The sequence below is a fragment of the Pyrgilauda ruficollis genome, unplaced genomic scaffold (assembly GCF_017590135.1).
Source record: "Pyrgilauda ruficollis isolate IOZ18807 unplaced genomic scaffold, ASM1759013v1 scaffold255, whole genome shotgun sequence".
Lineage (NCBI taxonomy): Eukaryota > Metazoa > Chordata > Aves > Passeriformes > Passeridae > Pyrgilauda > Pyrgilauda ruficollis.
The window spans coordinates 198,153-214,271 of NW_024523878.1; the positions used below are offsets into that span (position 1 = coordinate 198,153).

The 16,119-nt window shown below is 62.7% G+C and overlaps 3 protein-coding genes across 5 annotated transcripts in view; 2 read left to right on the plus strand and 1 right to left on the minus strand.

Annotated features, from left to right (window-relative positions):
• The window catches only part of LOC121355576 (collagen alpha-1(I) chain-like), a 9,116-nt gene extending 1,296 nt beyond the window's left edge, over positions 1-7,820 (plus strand). Inside the window, exons 3-8 of the mRNA XM_041471096.1 lie at positions 1,189-2,070; positions 5,050-5,239; positions 5,812-6,090; positions 6,315-6,376; positions 6,478-6,851; positions 7,511-7,820. Of these exons, the coding sequence (XP_041327030.1) occupies positions 1,189-2,070; positions 5,050-5,239; positions 5,812-6,090; positions 6,315-6,376; positions 6,478-6,851; positions 7,511-7,820 (2,097 nt within the window). The remainder of the gene's footprint in view (positions 1-1,188; positions 2,071-5,049; positions 5,240-5,811; positions 6,091-6,314; positions 6,377-6,477; positions 6,852-7,510) is intronic.
• A 535-nt stretch (positions 7,821-8,355) lies between these two features.
• LOC121355558 (nuclear receptor 2C2 associated protein) lies at positions 8,356-9,764 on the plus strand. Of its 2 annotated transcripts, none has more exons than XM_041471064.1 (5): positions 8,356-8,538; positions 8,628-8,718; positions 8,847-8,907; positions 9,299-9,366; positions 9,503-9,764. In XM_041471064.1, exons 1-5 carry the CDS (start codon positions 8,498-8,500, stop codon positions 9,737-9,739), a joined length of 498 nt encoding a protein of 165 aa, XP_041326998.1. In that variant the 5' UTR covers positions 8,356-8,497; the 3' UTR covers positions 9,740-9,764. The 2 variants fall into 2 exon arrangements, with proteins under 2 accessions (XP_041326998.1, XP_041326999.1); XM_041471065.1 differs by having other exon boundaries at positions 8,387-8,538; positions 8,802-8,907; positions 9,501-9,764.
• A 517-nt stretch (positions 9,765-10,281) lies between these two features.
• RFXANK (regulatory factor X associated ankyrin containing protein) lies at positions 10,282-16,079 on the minus strand. 2 transcript variants are annotated; one of them, XM_041471057.1, is made up of 9 exons: positions 15,595-16,079; positions 15,387-15,458; positions 13,851-13,931; positions 13,412-13,477; positions 13,052-13,152; positions 12,016-12,141; positions 11,261-11,327; positions 11,054-11,134; positions 10,282-10,570 (listed from the first exon to the last, which is right to left on the minus strand). In XM_041471057.1, the coding sequence occupies exons 1-9, from the start codon at positions 15,665-15,667 to the stop codon at positions 10,509-10,511; spliced, it is 729 nt and encodes a 242-aa protein (XP_041326991.1). In that variant the 5' UTR covers positions 15,668-16,079; the 3' UTR covers positions 10,282-10,508. The 2 variants fall into 2 exon arrangements, with proteins under 2 accessions (XP_041326991.1, XP_041326990.1); XM_041471056.1 differs by lacking the exon at positions 13,851-13,931 and adding an exon at positions 14,535-14,615 and having other exon boundaries at positions 15,595-16,077.
• Between the last annotated feature and the right edge of the window lie 40 nt (positions 16,080-16,119).

Below are 16,119 nucleotides of genomic sequence, written 5' to 3' on the forward strand. Positions count from 1 at the left end.
CCCTGACCCCCTCCCCCAGCACCCACCTCCCTCCCAGCGCCGCGGTGTCCCCGCAACCCCAGCGGGGACCGGGGTGTCCTGCGGGGGTGTCCCCGGGGCTGCGCGGCCGCGGCAGGAGCCCGGCGGCGGGGCCGGCTCGGCGTCCCCTCCTCTCTGCCCACAACAAAGGAATTCTGCAAACCTCGCTGCCGTCACATCTCACAGGCAACGTGATGCTCCCCGCTCCCCCCAGCCTGCCGGAATAAATTAGCACCTCGGGAAACTGTGATCCCGGCCAATATGGGCCCTTTGCCGGGTGCGATTTTTATTAGGCAGACAGTCTGCAGCCTTTATTTTAGAATTTGCTCCTCTTTTTTTAAATTTTTAAAAAAATTTATTTATTCTTTTTGCCCCGCTTTCTGCCTCTCCCTGCAAAGCCCCAAGCACCGCGGGAGCCCAGGAGCCGGCGCAGCATCGCTCCGAGCCCTCGGCTTCATCCAGCCCTGCCGGGGGCTCGGCCACAGGCCGGGAGTGACTCCCGACACCGTCCCGGTGACAAAACCGGGAGGAGACCCCCGGGTCTGGCACGGATCCAGGCCGCTGGTACCGCCGTCCCGCCGATTTTGGGACTGCCGAGCCCCGCGCCCTAATCCGCACCCACATCCATCCATCTGTCCGTCCGTCCATCCATCTGTCCGTCCATCCATCCATCCATCCATCCATCCATCCATCCATCCATCCATCCATCCCGGCTGCTCCACGCTGTGTCCCCATGCTGGGGACATCCTGGCCATGGCACTGCCACCCCCGGGACAGGGACATTCCCGGCTCCCGACCAGCCAGGGAGCCACCAGTGTCACCAGCAAGGAACTGGGCGGCCCAGGTGCAGGCGGCTGTGGCAGGGTGACAGCCTGGTGGCACCCTGTCCTGCCACCCCTCACTACATCTGCTTGGCCTCTGTCTCGCTGCCAGCTCCTGGGGGGCTCAGGGCACGGTGTCCCCTGTCCCACGTCCTCAGTGCCAGTGATCCCCAGCCCCCCTCAGTGTCCCCAGTCCTCCCGGTGTCCCCCTGTCCTGGTGTCCCCACAACGCCAGTGGCCACGCCCCCATTGTCCAGCTGTCCCAGTGCCCTGATCCCCGCAGTGTCCCCTCTGTCCCCAACCCCTGCACCCCCTCGCTGACAGCTCCCTGTCCCCTCTGTGTCCCCAGCATCTCTCCCACGCCAGGACCACCATCCCTCCCCCCGGCAGCCACAATGCCCCTCACACCGATTGTCCCCATCCCCGCTGCTTCCCCAGCCCGGATCCGTCCCGCTCCTGCCACAGCCATGCCGGTGTCACCGTCCCCATCCCCGCCACCGGGACCGGGACCCGCGGGCCTCCCCAACCCCGCATTCCCCTGCCCGGATCCATCCCGCTCCTGCCGTGGTGGCGCCGGTGTCGCTGCCGGTGTCACCGCCCCCATCCCCGGCCCCGCAGCAGTGCCGGTGTCACCGTCCCCATCGCCGCCACCGGGCCCCGCATTTCTGCAGCCCCCGCGGCCCCGCCGCGTCCCCAGCCCGGACCCGGCCCGGATCCAGCCCTCTCCCGCCGTGGCGCTGCCGGTACCGCTGTCAGTGTCGCTGTCACCGTCCCCATCCCCGCCACCGGGCCCCGCACCCAGCGCGGATCCGTCCCGCTCCTGCCGGTGTCACCGTCCCCACGGCCGGCCCCGCAGTGGGGGCGGTGCCAGTGCCGGTGCCGGTGCGGGTGCCGGTGCCGGTGCCGGTGCCGCACGTACCTGGTCCGTGCTCAGGGCGCGCCGGGACTCATCGCCGCCGGTAGAGCCGAGCACCCCCGCCGGCACCGGGGGCTTAAAAGCAGGGCTCAGAGAGGGGGGCAGCGGGCCGGGCCCCCCCCGGAGGGGGCCGAGCCGGGCCGGGCCGGGCCCAGCGGCGGAGAACCCGCGCCCGCTCCGCGCTGCCCGGCGCAGGGCGAGGGGCGGCCGCGCATGCGCCGCCCCCCCAAACCGGGGCCAACCCCCCCCAAAAGCGGGGCCGCCCCCTCCCCATCGAGCGGGGCCGCCTCTTGCACCCCGCGCAGCGTGGAAGGGGTTGGGAGGGGGTCCCTATAATGAGGGGGGTCTCTAAGAGGGCTCGGAGAGAGATGGGGGGGTCCGTGGAAGAGGGGGGGCTGTGATCCCTAAGAGGATGTGGGGGGGTCGCGGTAATGGAAGCAGGAGGAGAGGGGGGGGCCCAGCGGGATTTTTTGGGTATGTTTCCAAAGAGGGGAGCATCTTCCAGCCCCTCCACACCCCAAAATTCCCTTTAAGCCGTACAGGGCGCAACCCCAGCCCCCCACACCCCCGGTGGGGCAAAAATGGGGTGCGGGGGGGCTGGAAGATGCTGTGGGTGGATAAAGACTTCAAAAAGCCCCAACCCTCCCCCAAAAAATGGCTGAGACTCTCCAAAGAACAGCACTACCAGAAACGACCCCCAAAAAGGGGGAAGAAAACCATCACTGAGCTATTGGAGGGGTTTTTTTGGGGGGGGGAATGGGGGGTCACCTTCCCGCCGGTGACTGAAGAATGCCGGCCTGTCTCCCACAACTTGGCACCAAAAAAAGAGAATCCCCCCTCCCTATTTCGCCCATAGGATGGATCCGTGGAAACCCGAGAGCAAAGTTCTCATTTCCGACTCCATTGTGCCAGACTTTTGGTGGCGTTTCCTGCCTTTTGTGAGCCCCCCCTGCTCCGGCACAATCCCGGCCTTGCCGGCGCACAGAGCTCCTCTGTTCCCCTCCTTTATGTGGCTGCAGCTGGCGGGCCCGGCCCCATGGAGGTGCCCGAGCCTGGGGGACAGGGACAGGGGGCACCGTCCCCGTGGGCTTTGCCAAGGGGAATTAGGGAGAGGGTCCCAGGGGTTTGATATCGCGGCTTCTTGCCGCTCCCAGAGCATCCAGACACCCCAGGGATCTTTGGAGAGGGCAACCAGCGGTGGGTTTTGGGGTTTTTGGGAGGACCAGGAGTGGTCCACGGGGTGGGGCCGGCTCTGAAATCCTCACCTGGGTGCCCCCCACCACAGCTGGGTCCTGCACCTGCAGCCCCAAATCCTCCCTCCTGCTCTTCGTCTTCCTGAATTTCACCTGGAAATCCGAGCAGGGATGGGATGGGCTCATCCCTCATTCCCACCGGGAATGTCGGGTGGGCCCAGCGCTTCCCACGTGTCACCCACCCCAAAAAACTCCACCACAGCCTGACCCCGACCCTCGAAAGGGCCCCGGAGCCTCTCGGGGACTCCAAGGTGAGGGAGGGGGGACCCCGGGCCACCCCCCAGGGGACACCGAGTCCCGGCAGAGCACCGGGGATGTGTCGCCGGCCGTTTTGGTGGCAGGGAAGGCCCCGGCGGTGACTGAGCCGAGCTCTCGTCTCAAGTGGAGATGAATGTCACAGCAGCCACCCGCCAGCGTGGCTCGGGGACCGGGGTGTCACCGACACCTCTCCACCCTCCTCGGCAGCTGCTCCGCGCCCAGGGACGCGCTGGGGACCAGCTCCTGCCCTGGCACCAGTTTGGCATCCCAGTGTCCTCCCTCCAGCTGGGAGGCGACTTCATCGTGTCCCATCGTGTCCCATCGCCCTCTGAGCCCAGCGTCCTGACCGGGATGGCCGAGCCAGCGCTGGCACGGAGCGGTGTCCCAGTGTCACCCTCCCCTCCCAGGGTGGGGTCCCCCCACCCCTCCAGCCCCACATCCAGCCCTGAGCTACTCCCACGAGGCAGAGCCTGCTGTCACCGCGCCCCCAGAGCCCCGACCCCAGCGGGTGGCCCAGCACAACGCGGTTGGGGTGTCCCCATCCCTCGGTGCCACCCCCCGGGCCCCAACCCCGGCAGGATCGGCGGCGGCGGCTGCGCGGGGGAGCGCGGGGACTGCGCGTCTTTTTGAGCCCGAACGCCGGGATTCTGGTGAAATCCTGCAGCAGTGTTGCCGTGACGACCCTCCCGCAGTTTCCATCCAGAGATGTTTTCCTTTGTTGTGACAGGGACACGGGGAGCGGCCGCAGGCGGTTGGGGTGCGGTGACAACGCCGAGGGGCTCCCGCTGCCAGGGGCAGGGACGCGCCACCCCCCGCGGGGACACCACTGCGGCTCGGGCTTGGGGCTGGGGGCGTCCCCACTGCTCCAGCGGTGCCCTGGTTTGTCCCCAAACCCCCCGGGGAGAGCGGAGAGGCCGGGTTTGGTGACATGAGTGACATGAATTTGGTAGGTCTCAGCCAGGTCTTGCTGCCATCACAATGGAGGGGTGACATGGCCAAGGTACAGGTGTGGGGACACCGATGGGGACGGAGGGGTTGCTTCTGTGGTGGCCACCCCCGTCCCCCACAGGACAGAGCCAAGCTGGGCGGGTGGCCTGGCCGGGTGCCTCGCAAGCCGCTCCAGTTCGGGGTGGTGGCACTGCCACCGCGGTGTCCCTGAGCCTCGCTGGGCAGAGAGGGGCCCCGGGGCTCCCCGGGAGCTCGGCCCGGTGTCCCCGCACGGCCGCGGGGTGCTCGGGGGGACCCCGTCCCGAGCCCCACCGAGCCGCTTGTTATTCCGCTCAGGTCCGCCGGCGGCTAATGAAGGCCGTTCCAGGAGAGCTGCCACATTCATCAGGACTGCAGCTCATTAACGAGGCCGCTGCCACCGCAGCTGGGGCCAGCGCTCGGGGCACTGGCACGGGGACAGGCGGGCGGACGGACGGACGGACGGACGGACAGGAGGAGAAGCGGCGGCTGGGCCCGTCCTGGCCGAGCTGCCGGGCTGGAGCTGGGCAGGAGGGCTCAGCCAGGGCTGGGGAGGGGACGCGGGGAGGGCAGAGCGATGGCACCTCCTCCGTGCTGTCCCTGTCCCCTCATCCCGGCGCCACCTCGGCACAGCAGGGAGGGCACAGGAGGGGCTGCAGGGTCCCCCCGGGGATGAGGCGATGCTGCCCTGGCCAGGCCCAACTTCCCTCCGAACCCCCCGGCAGCGTGCATTGATTTTATTTGCGGTTTCCATGGCAACTGCCTCCTTCCCTTCCCCCCTTCCGGCAGCCGGACCCGCTCCTTCCCCCTCGGGCAGCGGCCACCCCGCACCTGGGACACGAGCGGGGACGCGGGAGGGGACCCGGGAGGGGACACGGGCGCCTCCTTGGCGACCCCCGCGGTGGCGACGCCACCAGCTCACCCGTGCGCTGATTTTGGGGGAGCCGGGCTGGCACGGGACACGGGGGACACGGGGCCCGGGCAGCCCCGCTCTGACTCGGGCCACAGTCAGCAGCAGGGCTGGCAGGACGCCGCGCTGGCTCATTAGCCAGGGTGTTAATTGTCCCGTGCGGGGACACCGAGCAGCATCTCCCGTCAGCAAAGCCGAGCTCATTAACGGCACACGCCACCCTCACACCTGCTCACAGCGCTGTGACACGTGTCAGGCACTCACGGTGTGGTGACACTGTTGGGGACACTGCAGCAACCCCGGTGCTCTCACCCCTGGATCTTAAAACCAGCCTTATAATAAATTAATGATAATTATATCATTTACCCATCCCCTTCCAGGGGGATGCACCCACGGCCACCCTGCCCTGCTCCTTCCCAGCACCGAGATGCCACCACATTGTCACTTGGCATGAATGACAAACGACATTTGGCTGTGCCAAACCCTTCCTAAAGCCCCGCGGGGGAATTTCGATAAATAACAAAGGCACGGAGAACAGGCAGAGCGCTGTGCCGGTGCGCCCTGAATTCCGCACCGCCCGGCCATCCCCGGGGCTTTACACGGAAGTGGAAATCAATCGGCACGAGTAATTAATGCTGAAGGGCACGGCACCCGCTCTTTCTTCGGAAGCGCCGGCCGGGGATGCTCGGCAGAGCCCACACGGCCGCCGCCCGCCGCACAAAAGGCACCGGGCGGTCGCTTCCTGCGCCGCCGGCACGGCGGGCCCCGGTGCGAGCGGGGGGCCTGGAGCCGTGCCCGCGCTGGCCTTGGCACCGGCCTCGCCATCAGCTCCTGGAGCCGGTGGAAAGGCCTCCCCGGGGCGCGGCGGAGCGCCGGGCTGGACGGCAGCCGGGAGCCGCCGGCCCGGGCCCAGCGGCGGCAGCGCCGAGTTCCTCGACAGCGAGGAAGGTGCTGAGGCCGAAGATCCCGCGGCTGGGCCCCTGCTTGCCGGTTCTGCAGAGCTGCAGGGTTCGGGGTCTCCGGGATCCTCCCGGTTCCCAATGAGCAGAGGGGTCGGGGGTCACCGGGATCCTCCCGGTTCCTCAGAGCTGGAGGGTTTGGGGTCACCGGGATCCTCCCGGTTCCGCAGCACTGGAGGGGTCGGGGTCTCCGGGATCCTCCCCGTTCCGCAGCACTGCAGGGTCGGGGTCTCCGGGATGAGGAGGGGGCCGCTGCCGGCAGGCGCGTGCGGGAGGTGACGCGCACGGCGGTGGCAGAAGTGGCAGCTCTGTCCCCAGACGAGCAATTAGCCCAGGGGCAAATGAGGCTCCTGCGGTTTTTGACCCAATTTCTCAGGCGAAACTCGACGGGGGAAGGAGGGGAGGGAGGAGGAGGAGGAGGAAGGCAGAGCCGGTCACGCGTGTGCTGCTGCGTGGCGTGCCCCCGCGGGTGTGCACACAGGCGTGTGACATGTGTGTGACATGTGTGTGCGGGCGGCAGCGTGTCCCCAGCCGGGGCCGAGCCCCGGGGCGGCGCGGGGACGGGAATGGGGACCAGGACGGGGATGGGGACGGGGATGGAGACAAGGATGGGGACGAGGAGGGGGCGGTGGCTTCGCAGCTCTCGCCGGGTTTATTTTTGCCGGTGACTGAGCTGAGGCGGCCTCGGCGCGGCCGCCGTGACTCACCCAGCACCGGGAGCTCTGCGGGGCTGCGGAGCCGGGGGCTGCGGTGGGCAGGGATGCTGGGATGGGCAGGGGTGAGCAGGGATTCAAGGATGGGCAGGGGTGAGCAGGGATTCAGGGATGCTGGGATGGGCAGGGGTGAGCAGGGATTCAAGGATGCTGGGATGGGCAGGGGTGAGCAAGGATTCAGAGATGGTGGGATTCGCAGGGGTGAGCACGGATTCAGAGATGCTGAGCCATGCAGGGATGTCAGGATGAACAGGAATGAAAAAGGATGCGGGGATGAGCAGGAATGCAGGGATGAACTGGGAGGTGCAGCACTGCTGGGCTGTGGAAGGATCCTGGGGTCTGCAGGGATGCAGGAATATGCAGGGATGTGCAGGGATGCAGGAGTGTGCAGGGATGTGTAGGGATATGCAGAGATTTGCAGGGATTCAGGGTTGCAGGGATATGCAGGAATTCAGGAATGCAGGCATTCAGGGATGCAGGGATATGCAGGGCTGCAGGGATGTGCAGGGATATGCAGGGATGCGGGGATGTGCAGGGACCTGCAGGGCTGCAGGGACTCAGGAATGACACGGGATTCAGGAATTCAGAGGTTTAGGGATGCAGGCACACGCAGGGTTTCAGGGACGCAGGAATGCGGGTATCCCTCCCGCCCCGCACTCCTTCCCTCTCCCTCTCCCTCTCCCTCTCCCCTCCCAGCCGCTCTCCGCCGGTGTCACCAGCAGAGCTGCCCCGGGAAGGTCCCCGCGCCCCCCGCCCGTGCCCCCCCAGCACCGGGAAAGGAGCGGGGATCCCCAAGGACACGCGGGGACCGGTACCGGGAACCGGTACCGGGGGCGAGGCTTTTGCAGGGGGGCGAACATGGCGGGAGGGGTCGGTGGTGCTGGGGGACACGGAGGGTGGCGGGGGGCACACGGAGCTGCCGTGGCGGAGTCCCCGCGATGCCGAGGGCGGTACCGGACACCGGGAGCGGGGCGGCGGCTCCGCCTCTTCCTGCGGCGGGCGGTGAGTGCGGGGCAGCACCGGGAGGGGCCGGGGAGCGGCTCCCGGGGGTCCCCAGGGCTGCTCGGGGGTCCCCATTGCTGTCCGGGTGTCACCGCTGCTGTTCGGGGGGTCCCCAGCACGGTCCGATGGTGCCCAGGGGTGTCCCCGGGTCCCCAGCGCTGTTCTGGGTGTCCCCAGTACAATCCAAGGGTCCCCATTCCCGCCCAGGTGTCCCCAGTAGTGTTTAGGGTGTTCCCATTCGCACCCAGGTGTCCCCATTCCCGTTTTGGGTGTCCCCAGTCCCACCCAGGTATCCCCAGTCCCGTTTTGGGTGTCCCCAGCCCTGTTTTGGGTGCCCCCAGTCCCACCCAGGTGTCCCCAGCCCCGTTTTGGGTGTCCCAGGTCCCATTTTGGGTGTCCCCAGCCCCGTTTTGGGTGTCCCCAGCCCCATTCTGGGTGTCCCCAGCCCTGTTTTGGGTGTCCCAGGTCCCATTTTTGGGTGTCCCCAGCCCTGTTTTGGGTGTCCCCAGTCCCACCCAGGTGTCCCCAGTCCCGTTTTGGGTGTCCCCAGTCCCGTTTTGGGTGCCCCCAGTCCCACCCAGGTGTCCCCAGCCCCGTTCTGTGTGTCCCAGGTCGCATTTTGGGTGTCCCCAGCCCTGTTTTGGGTGTCCCCATCATGCCCATCCCTCTCCGCAGGCGGCGATGCCCGTGGAGCCCCTGGTCTGTGCCCACACGGCCACGCGGTGAGTGCCGGCCCCTCCCGCCTGTCACCCGCTGTCCCCGGCCCTGCCTGCCCCTGATGTCCCCCGGGGGGGTGGCACTGTCCCCGCAGGGTGAGCTCGGTGCTGAACCGGGACGTGAAGCAGTTCGGGAAGCAGCACCTCTTTGATGGCAGCGAGGAGACCTGCTGGAACTCGGACCAGGTGAGGGGACAGGGACAGGGACACAGCTGTGACCACCCCCCGCCCCGCTCCGTGCCCCCTGTGACACTCCTGTCCCCTCCCAGGGCACGTCCCAGTGGGTCACCCTGGATTTCCCCCGCCCTGTCAAGGTCTCCCAGCTGCACATCCAGTTCCAGGGGGGCTTTTCCAGCCGGCTGTGCACGCTGGAAGGTGAGGATCGCCTCAGGTGCGGGCTCCTGCCTCAGTTTACCCACGCCTGCATCCTGCAGGGGCTCCAGGGAGGCAATTCCCAAAGCCCAGGAGGGGCTCAGGAGCACCTGCAGAGGATCTGTGGGTGAAGGAAGAGGGGCTGGGAGCTGGTGGGAGCTAGGGAATATTTTGGGGGAGCACCTGGAGCAGCTCCATAGGTGAATAAAGAGGGGCTGGGAGCTTCTGGGTGCCAGTGGGAACCAGGGAAGATTTTGGGACAGCACCTGGAGCAGCTCTGTAGGTGAATAAAGGGGAGCTGGGAGCCTTTGGGTGTTGCTGGGAGCCAGGGAACATTCTGGGACAGCACCTGGAGGCTCCTGGAAGCACCTGAGGCTCTCCTCGCCCTCCCCAGGCTGCAGAACGGGCGAGGAACTGGTGAAAATATCCGAGCTGTACCCCCAGGACAGCCACGCCATGCAAATATCCTTTGCCAGGAAGGTGATGGGGAGAAGGCAGAATTTGGGGATTTTTTGGGGAATTCCACTGCTGAGCGGAGCTGGGGGTGTGACCCCCACATCCCAGTCCCAGCGTTATTCCTTGACTGGGAACTGCACAGGTTCCAGGTGGAGGAGACGGTGCTGGACAAGCTGAAAATCACCTTTGGGAGCAGCACGGATTTCTTCGGGAGGGTGGTGGTTTATCACCTGGGGGTGCTGGGGGAGAGGCTCTAGGGGGGGACCCCGGGGCTGTCCCCTCTTTGGGGGCTCTGAACACCCCACGAGGGGGATCCCTGTCCCCTGAGGTGACACTGGTGAGGCTGTGGTGGGGCACAGGCGTGGAATGGGATCAATAAAAGATATTCCTGTTTTTTCCTGGAATGAGCCCTCAGGGTCTGGCTTCAGGACAGAGAAGTGTCCCCTCCCTGTGCTGTCACCTCAGTGGCCACCCCTGAGCTGCTTGGGACGGCAGCAACAGAATCCTGCAGGATTTTCCCTCCTGGCTGTGGCAGTTTTACCGGAGCAGGGACAGCTCTGGACAGGAATTCCACAGTGCTGAGGGAAATTTTCACTCATGGTTGCCCAAAAACTGGAATTCCCGTGCGCCAGAATCCTGCAGGATTTTCCCTCCTGGCTATAGCAGTTTTATGGGAGCTTCCCTTTCCAAAGGGACAGCAGCTCTGGACAGGAATTCCACAGTGCTGAGGGAAATTTTCACTCATGGTTGCCCAAAAACTGGAATTCCCATGTGCCAGAATCCTGCAGGATTTTCCCCATCCTGGCTGTGGCAGTTTTACAGGAGAAGGGACAGCTCTGGACAGGAATTCCACAATGCTGAGGGGAAATTTTGACTCCTGGCTGCCCAAAACCCGGGGTTAGGATGGGCTGAGGCAGCAGATAGGGCTCCACAGAGTTTAATTGCAATTAGAGTTTACTTCTGATGGCAAACACGGAGCAGCCGAGCCCAGCCAGGGCTGGAATGAGTGTCCCTGGATTTCAGGCACGGCAGCCATGCCACCCCCGGGTGAAGCTTGGATCCACGAGGGCAGAAATTTCTGGATTTCTCCATGCCTGGAGCATCGGGATGAGGCCATGGTGATCCTGGGAAGAGCTGGAGCTGCTGCCTCACTTCTTTTTCTTCTTGTTCTGGAACAGCTTCAGGATGTGGTTCTCGATAACCTGTTGGACTGAGGGAGGGAGAGGGTGGGATTCAGGGAGGCTGCTCTGGGAAGGAGCTGGTCATCGTTTTACTCTTGCTTTCTGAGGGAAAATCCCAGTTTTCTGAGGGGAACCCCTGTTTCCTGAGGGGAAACCCAGGTTTTCTGAGGGAAAATCCCAATTTTCTGAGGAAGAATCCCAGTTTTCTGAGGGAAAATCCCAGTTTTCTGAGGCAAAATCCATGTTTTCCGAGGCAAAGTCCCTGTTTTCTGAGGGAAATCCCTGTTTCCTGAAGGAAATCCCTGCTTTTTGAGGGAAATCCCTGTTTCCTGAGGGAAATCCCTGCTTTTTGAGGGCAAAATTCCCATTTTCTGAGGGAAATCCCCAGTTTTCTGAGGGAAATTCCCATTTTCTGAGGGAAATACCAGTTTCCTGAGGGAAACCCCTGTTTCCTGAGGGAAACCCCTACTTTTTGAGTGGAAATCCCCCGTTTCCTGATGGAGACCACTTGCCTTTCTTGTGTCCCAGGGCCACGGCCAGGTCCATGGGGGTGTACCCCGAATCCGCCTCCTCGGTCAGGTCAGCGCCGCAAGCTGCGGGTCAGCAGTGGGGGCTGCCAGGGGGAGCAGGCACCCCAGGAGCTGCCCCTCGCCCCTCAGCCTCCTCCCGGGCAGCAATTCCAGGAGATGGGGCCACCACGGAGCAGATTTTTGCCTTACCCAGGAGGGCCTCCACACACTTGACGTGGTTCCCGCGCACGGCGTAGAGCAGGGGGGTGCCCCCGTTCTGTGGGGTGGGGAGGGGGTGGAGAGGTCATTCCTGGGCTCACACAGCCCCTGCTTCTCCCTGGGGTCCCTCAGGATCATTCCTGGGCTCACACAGCCCCTGCTTCTCCCTGGGGTCCCTCAGGGTCATTCCTGGGCTCACACAGCCCCTGTGGGGTGGGGAGGGGGTGGAGAGGTCATTTCTGGGCTCACACAGCCCCTGCTTCTCCCTGGGGTCCCTCAGGGTGGGCAGATGTCATTCCTGGGCTCACACAGCCCCTGCTCCTTCCTGGGGTGCCTCATGGTCATTCCTGGGCTCACACAGCCCCTCCTTCTCCCTGGGGTCCCTCAGGGGCTTCCCCACCCGCTGGGATCCATTCCAGCCTCTCCCAGTTCTGGACTGGGATCCCCTTCCCACCTCTCTCAGTTCCAGACTGGGATCCCGTCCCAGCCTTTCCCAGCTCCAGACTGGAACTCACTAGGACCTCGTCCCAGCTTCTCCCAGCTCCAGACTGGGATCGCCTTCCCAGCTCTCCCAGTTCCAGACTGGGATCCCATTCCAGCCTCTCTCAATTCCAGGCTGGATCTCACTGGGATCCCATTCCAGCCTCTCCCAGTTCCAGACTGGTGTCGCCCAGCCACGCTGGTGGCACTGGGGAGGCCTGTCCCCGCTGTCCCCGCTGTCCCCCGGCCGTGCGGGTGGCACTCACCCAGTCGTAGGTGTTGATGTCCACGTCCCTGTCCAGCAGCATGGTGACGATGTCGGTGTAGCCGCCCATGCTGGCCAGGGCCAGCGCGCTCTCGCGCTCCTTGGCCAGCGCGTGGGGATCGGCACCCTGGGGACAGCGGGACAGCTGTGACACTGCCTGGGGACAGCTGTGACACTGCCTGGGGACAGCGGGGACACTGCCCTGGGGACAGCTGTGACACTGCCTGGGGACAGCGGGGACACTGCCCTGGGGACAGCAGGGACAGCTGTGATACTGCCCATGGCAGGGACAGCCTGGTGACACTGCCCACAGAGGGGACAGCTGTGACACTGCCCTGGGGACAGCAGGGACAGCTGGTGACACTGCCCACAGCAGGGATAGCTGTGACACTGCCCACAGCAGGGACATCTGTGACACTGCCCATGGCAGGGACAGCTGCTGACACTGCCCACAGCCACCCTCCCTGGGCTGACACTGCCCCTGCAGCACCCTGGGACAGTGGAGGACAGAGGGAGATCCCAGGATAAAAACGGGAAATCCCAGGATTAAAACCAGAAGCAGATCCCAAAATAAAATTCCCGAAATAATCCCTGGATTAAGGAGAGAGGTCCCAGGATTAAAGACAGAGGCCCTGGAATAAAAGAGGGAGATCCCAGAATATAAAAAAGAGATCCCCAGGGCCAAGGACAGGTCCCAGGACCAAGGACAGACCCCAGGACCAAGGACAGACCCCAGAACAGAGCCCAGGACAAGGACAGAGCCCAGGACTGACCCCAGGACTGACCCCAGGACCAAGGACAGACCCCAGGACTGACCCCAGGACCAAGGACAGAGCCCAGGACAGAGCTCAGGAAAGACCCCAGGACAAGGACAGAGCCCAGGACAAGGACAGAGCCCAGGACAGAGCCCAGGACAGAGCCCAGGACAAGGACAGACCCCAGGACAGAGCCCAGGACAAGGACAGAGCCCAGGACAAGGACAGAGCCCAGGACAGAGCCCAGGACCCCCCGGCAGCCCCGCAGCCCCCCGGCCTCACCCACTCCAGCAGGTGCCGCACGGTCTCGATCTCCCCGAAAGCTGCGGCCCAGATCAGGGGGGTGAAGCCCCTCTCGTCGGGTTTGTTCACCAAATTCTCACCTGGGGAGATGACAACAGCCACGTGAACCCCCCCCCTGCTCCCAGTTCAACCAGTACAACCAGTAAGGGCTGAAAAACCACCTCAGCCAGCTGCTGGGTGGTTGGAACTGAGGATTTTTGAGGATTTTTCCGATCTGCAAAACTGGAGAAATCTCCACAAGCAGCCCCAATTCCAGCGGTGTTATGGCTGGGTGGAAAGCAAGTGTGAGGTCACCAGAGAGGACCTGGCAGGTCCTGGCAGGGCCAAAGGGACACCAACCTTTCCTCAGGTGCTCCTTCAGCTGGATGAGCTCCCCTTGGGCAGCGAGCTGGTGGATGGACAGCGCTGCAAGAGACAAATCCATCAGGGAAAAAGAATTCCCTGCAAATTTGGGGGGTGGGAGCTGTCCCCAAAATCCTGTGGTGGCCTCCCCTGCTGTCCCCATGTCCCCATGGACAGCGCTGGAAGGGACAAATCCATCAGGGAAAAAGAATTCCCTGCAAATCTGGGGGGTGGGAGATGTCCCCACAGTCCTGAGGTGACCCCAACCCTTCCCCTGTCCCCTTGGATAACGCTGGAAGGGACAAATCCATCAGGGAAAAAGAATTCCCCGCAAATCTGGGGGGTGGGAGCTGTCCCCAGAATCCCGGGGTGGCCCCAGCCCCTGCCCTGCTGTCCCCTGTCCCCTGCAGCCCCTGGGGACACTGGTGGCACTCACTGTCCAGCGTGGCCGGCAGCGCTGACACCTCATTGCCTCTCTGTCTGTTGGTCAAGGTGTTGGAATGCTTCAGGGGGAAACCTGGGGCAGCACAGAGGGTCTGCACTTTATTCTCCATTAATTTGGGGTTATTCTCCATTAATTTGGGGTTATTCTCCATTAATTTGGGCTTATTCTTGATTAATTTTGGGTTATTCCTGATTAATTCTGGGTTATTCTCCATTAACCTGGAGCTATTCTTGATTAACTTGGGGTTATTCTCGATTAATTTCTGGTTTATTTTATATTTATTCATTCTCTAATTGTTTATTCTCTATTTATTTATTTATTTATTTACTCTCCATTAATTTCAGGTTTATTTTCCATTTATTTAAATCCAAGCCACCCAGGTCCATCCCCCTATTTCCCATCCTTGCCAGGCTCCACTTGGGAATCCCAAAGTGTTTCCAGCCCTTGATCTGCAGTTTTATTGGGAAAAAATCCAGGAAAAATGAGAATTCCCATCTCCAATTAGAGTGTGGAGCTGCAGCGACCTCTCAGGGCTGGCAGGAGGAGTGGGCACCAAATTTTGGGATTGAGATTGGGATGGAATTTTCCACATTTGAGGCCCTTTCCTGGGAATCCCAAAGTGTTTCCAGCCCCTGACATGCCCCTGCAGCCCCTGGGGACACTGGTGGCACTCACTGTCCAGCGTGGCCGGCAGCGCTGACACCTCATTGCCTCTCTGTCTGTTGGTCAAGGTGTTGGAATGCTTCAGGGGGAAACCTGGGGCAGCACAGAGGGTCTGCACTTTATTCTCCATTAATTTGGGGTTATTCTCCATTAATTTGGGGTTATTCTCCATTAATTTGGGCTTATTCTTGATTAATTTTGGGTTATTCCTGATTAATTCTGGGTTATTCTCCATTAACCTGGAGCTATTCTTGATTAACTTGGGGTTATTCTCGATTAATTTCTGGTTTATTTTATATTTATTCATTCTCTAATTGTTTATTCTCTATTTATTTATTTATTTATTTACTCTCCATTAATTTCAGGTTTATTTTCCATTTATTTAAATCCAAGCCACCCAGGTCCATCCCCCTATTTCCCATCCTTGCCAGGCTCCACTTGGGAATCCCAAAGTGTTTCCAGCCCTTGATCTGCAGTTTTATTGGGAAAAAATCCAGGAAAAATGAGAATTCCCATCTCCAATTCCAGCGTGGAGCTGCAGCGACCTCTCAGGGCTGGCAGGAGGAGTGGGCACCAAATTTTGGGATTGAGATTGGGATGGAATTTTCCACATTTGAGGCCCTTTCCTGGGAATCCCAAAGTGTTTCCAGCCCCTGACATGCAATTTTATTGGGAAAAATCCAGGAAAAATGAGAATTCCCATCTCCAATTAGTGTGGAGCTGCAGCGACCTCTCAGGGCTGGCAGGAGGAGTGGGCACCAAACTTTGGGATTGGGATTGGGGTGGGATTTTCCACATTTGAGGCTCCTTCCTGGGATTTTTGGGATGGGAGATGCCAGGGAATTCCCCGTGTGCCACACTCACCGTCCAGGGGCTCACTGGGGCTCTGGGAATCCACGGGAGCAGCCGAGGAATCCCGCGGGGTCTCGGCTCCACCTGCCACCCGGGCACCTCGCTGTCACCCCCGGGCACCTTTTGGGGTGTCCTGGGCTGGGTGGTCCCACCCAGCTCAGGGTACCCCAGGTTCCAGGAGGACCCCGGGTCCAGTTTGTCCCCAGCATTCCCAACTCACCGTCCCCACGCTCCGGCAGCGCCGCGTCCCCGTCCTGCTGGGGACGCGCCGAGGGGACCCCGCTGTCCCCCATGCTGCCTTTTCACTCCTTCCCCCCTTTTTCCACCCAGTTCTGGGGGGGTCCTGTGCTCCAGGGGGGGCTCCCCGACAGCTCCTTCACCTTCCTGGCACAAGGATGGGGTGGGAGAGGGGGGAAACGGGGACGGGTGGGACAGACCCCGAGCGCCTGAGACCCCCACACTGCACAGGGGTCTGGGGTCCCCTCTGCCCTCCCCATCCCAGTTCCTGGGGTCCCCCTTGCTCTCCTCATCCTATTTCTGGGATCCCCCCATCCCAATTCCTGGGGTTCCCTTTATTGTTCTCATCCTGTTTCTGGGATCTTCCCTCCCCATCCCGATTCCCGGGGTCCCCCTTGCTCTCCTCATCCTATTTCTGGGATCCCCCCATCCCAATTCCTGGGGTCCTCCACGTTCTCCTTATCCTATTTCTGGGATCTTTCCCTTCCCTTCCCTTCCCTTCCCTTCC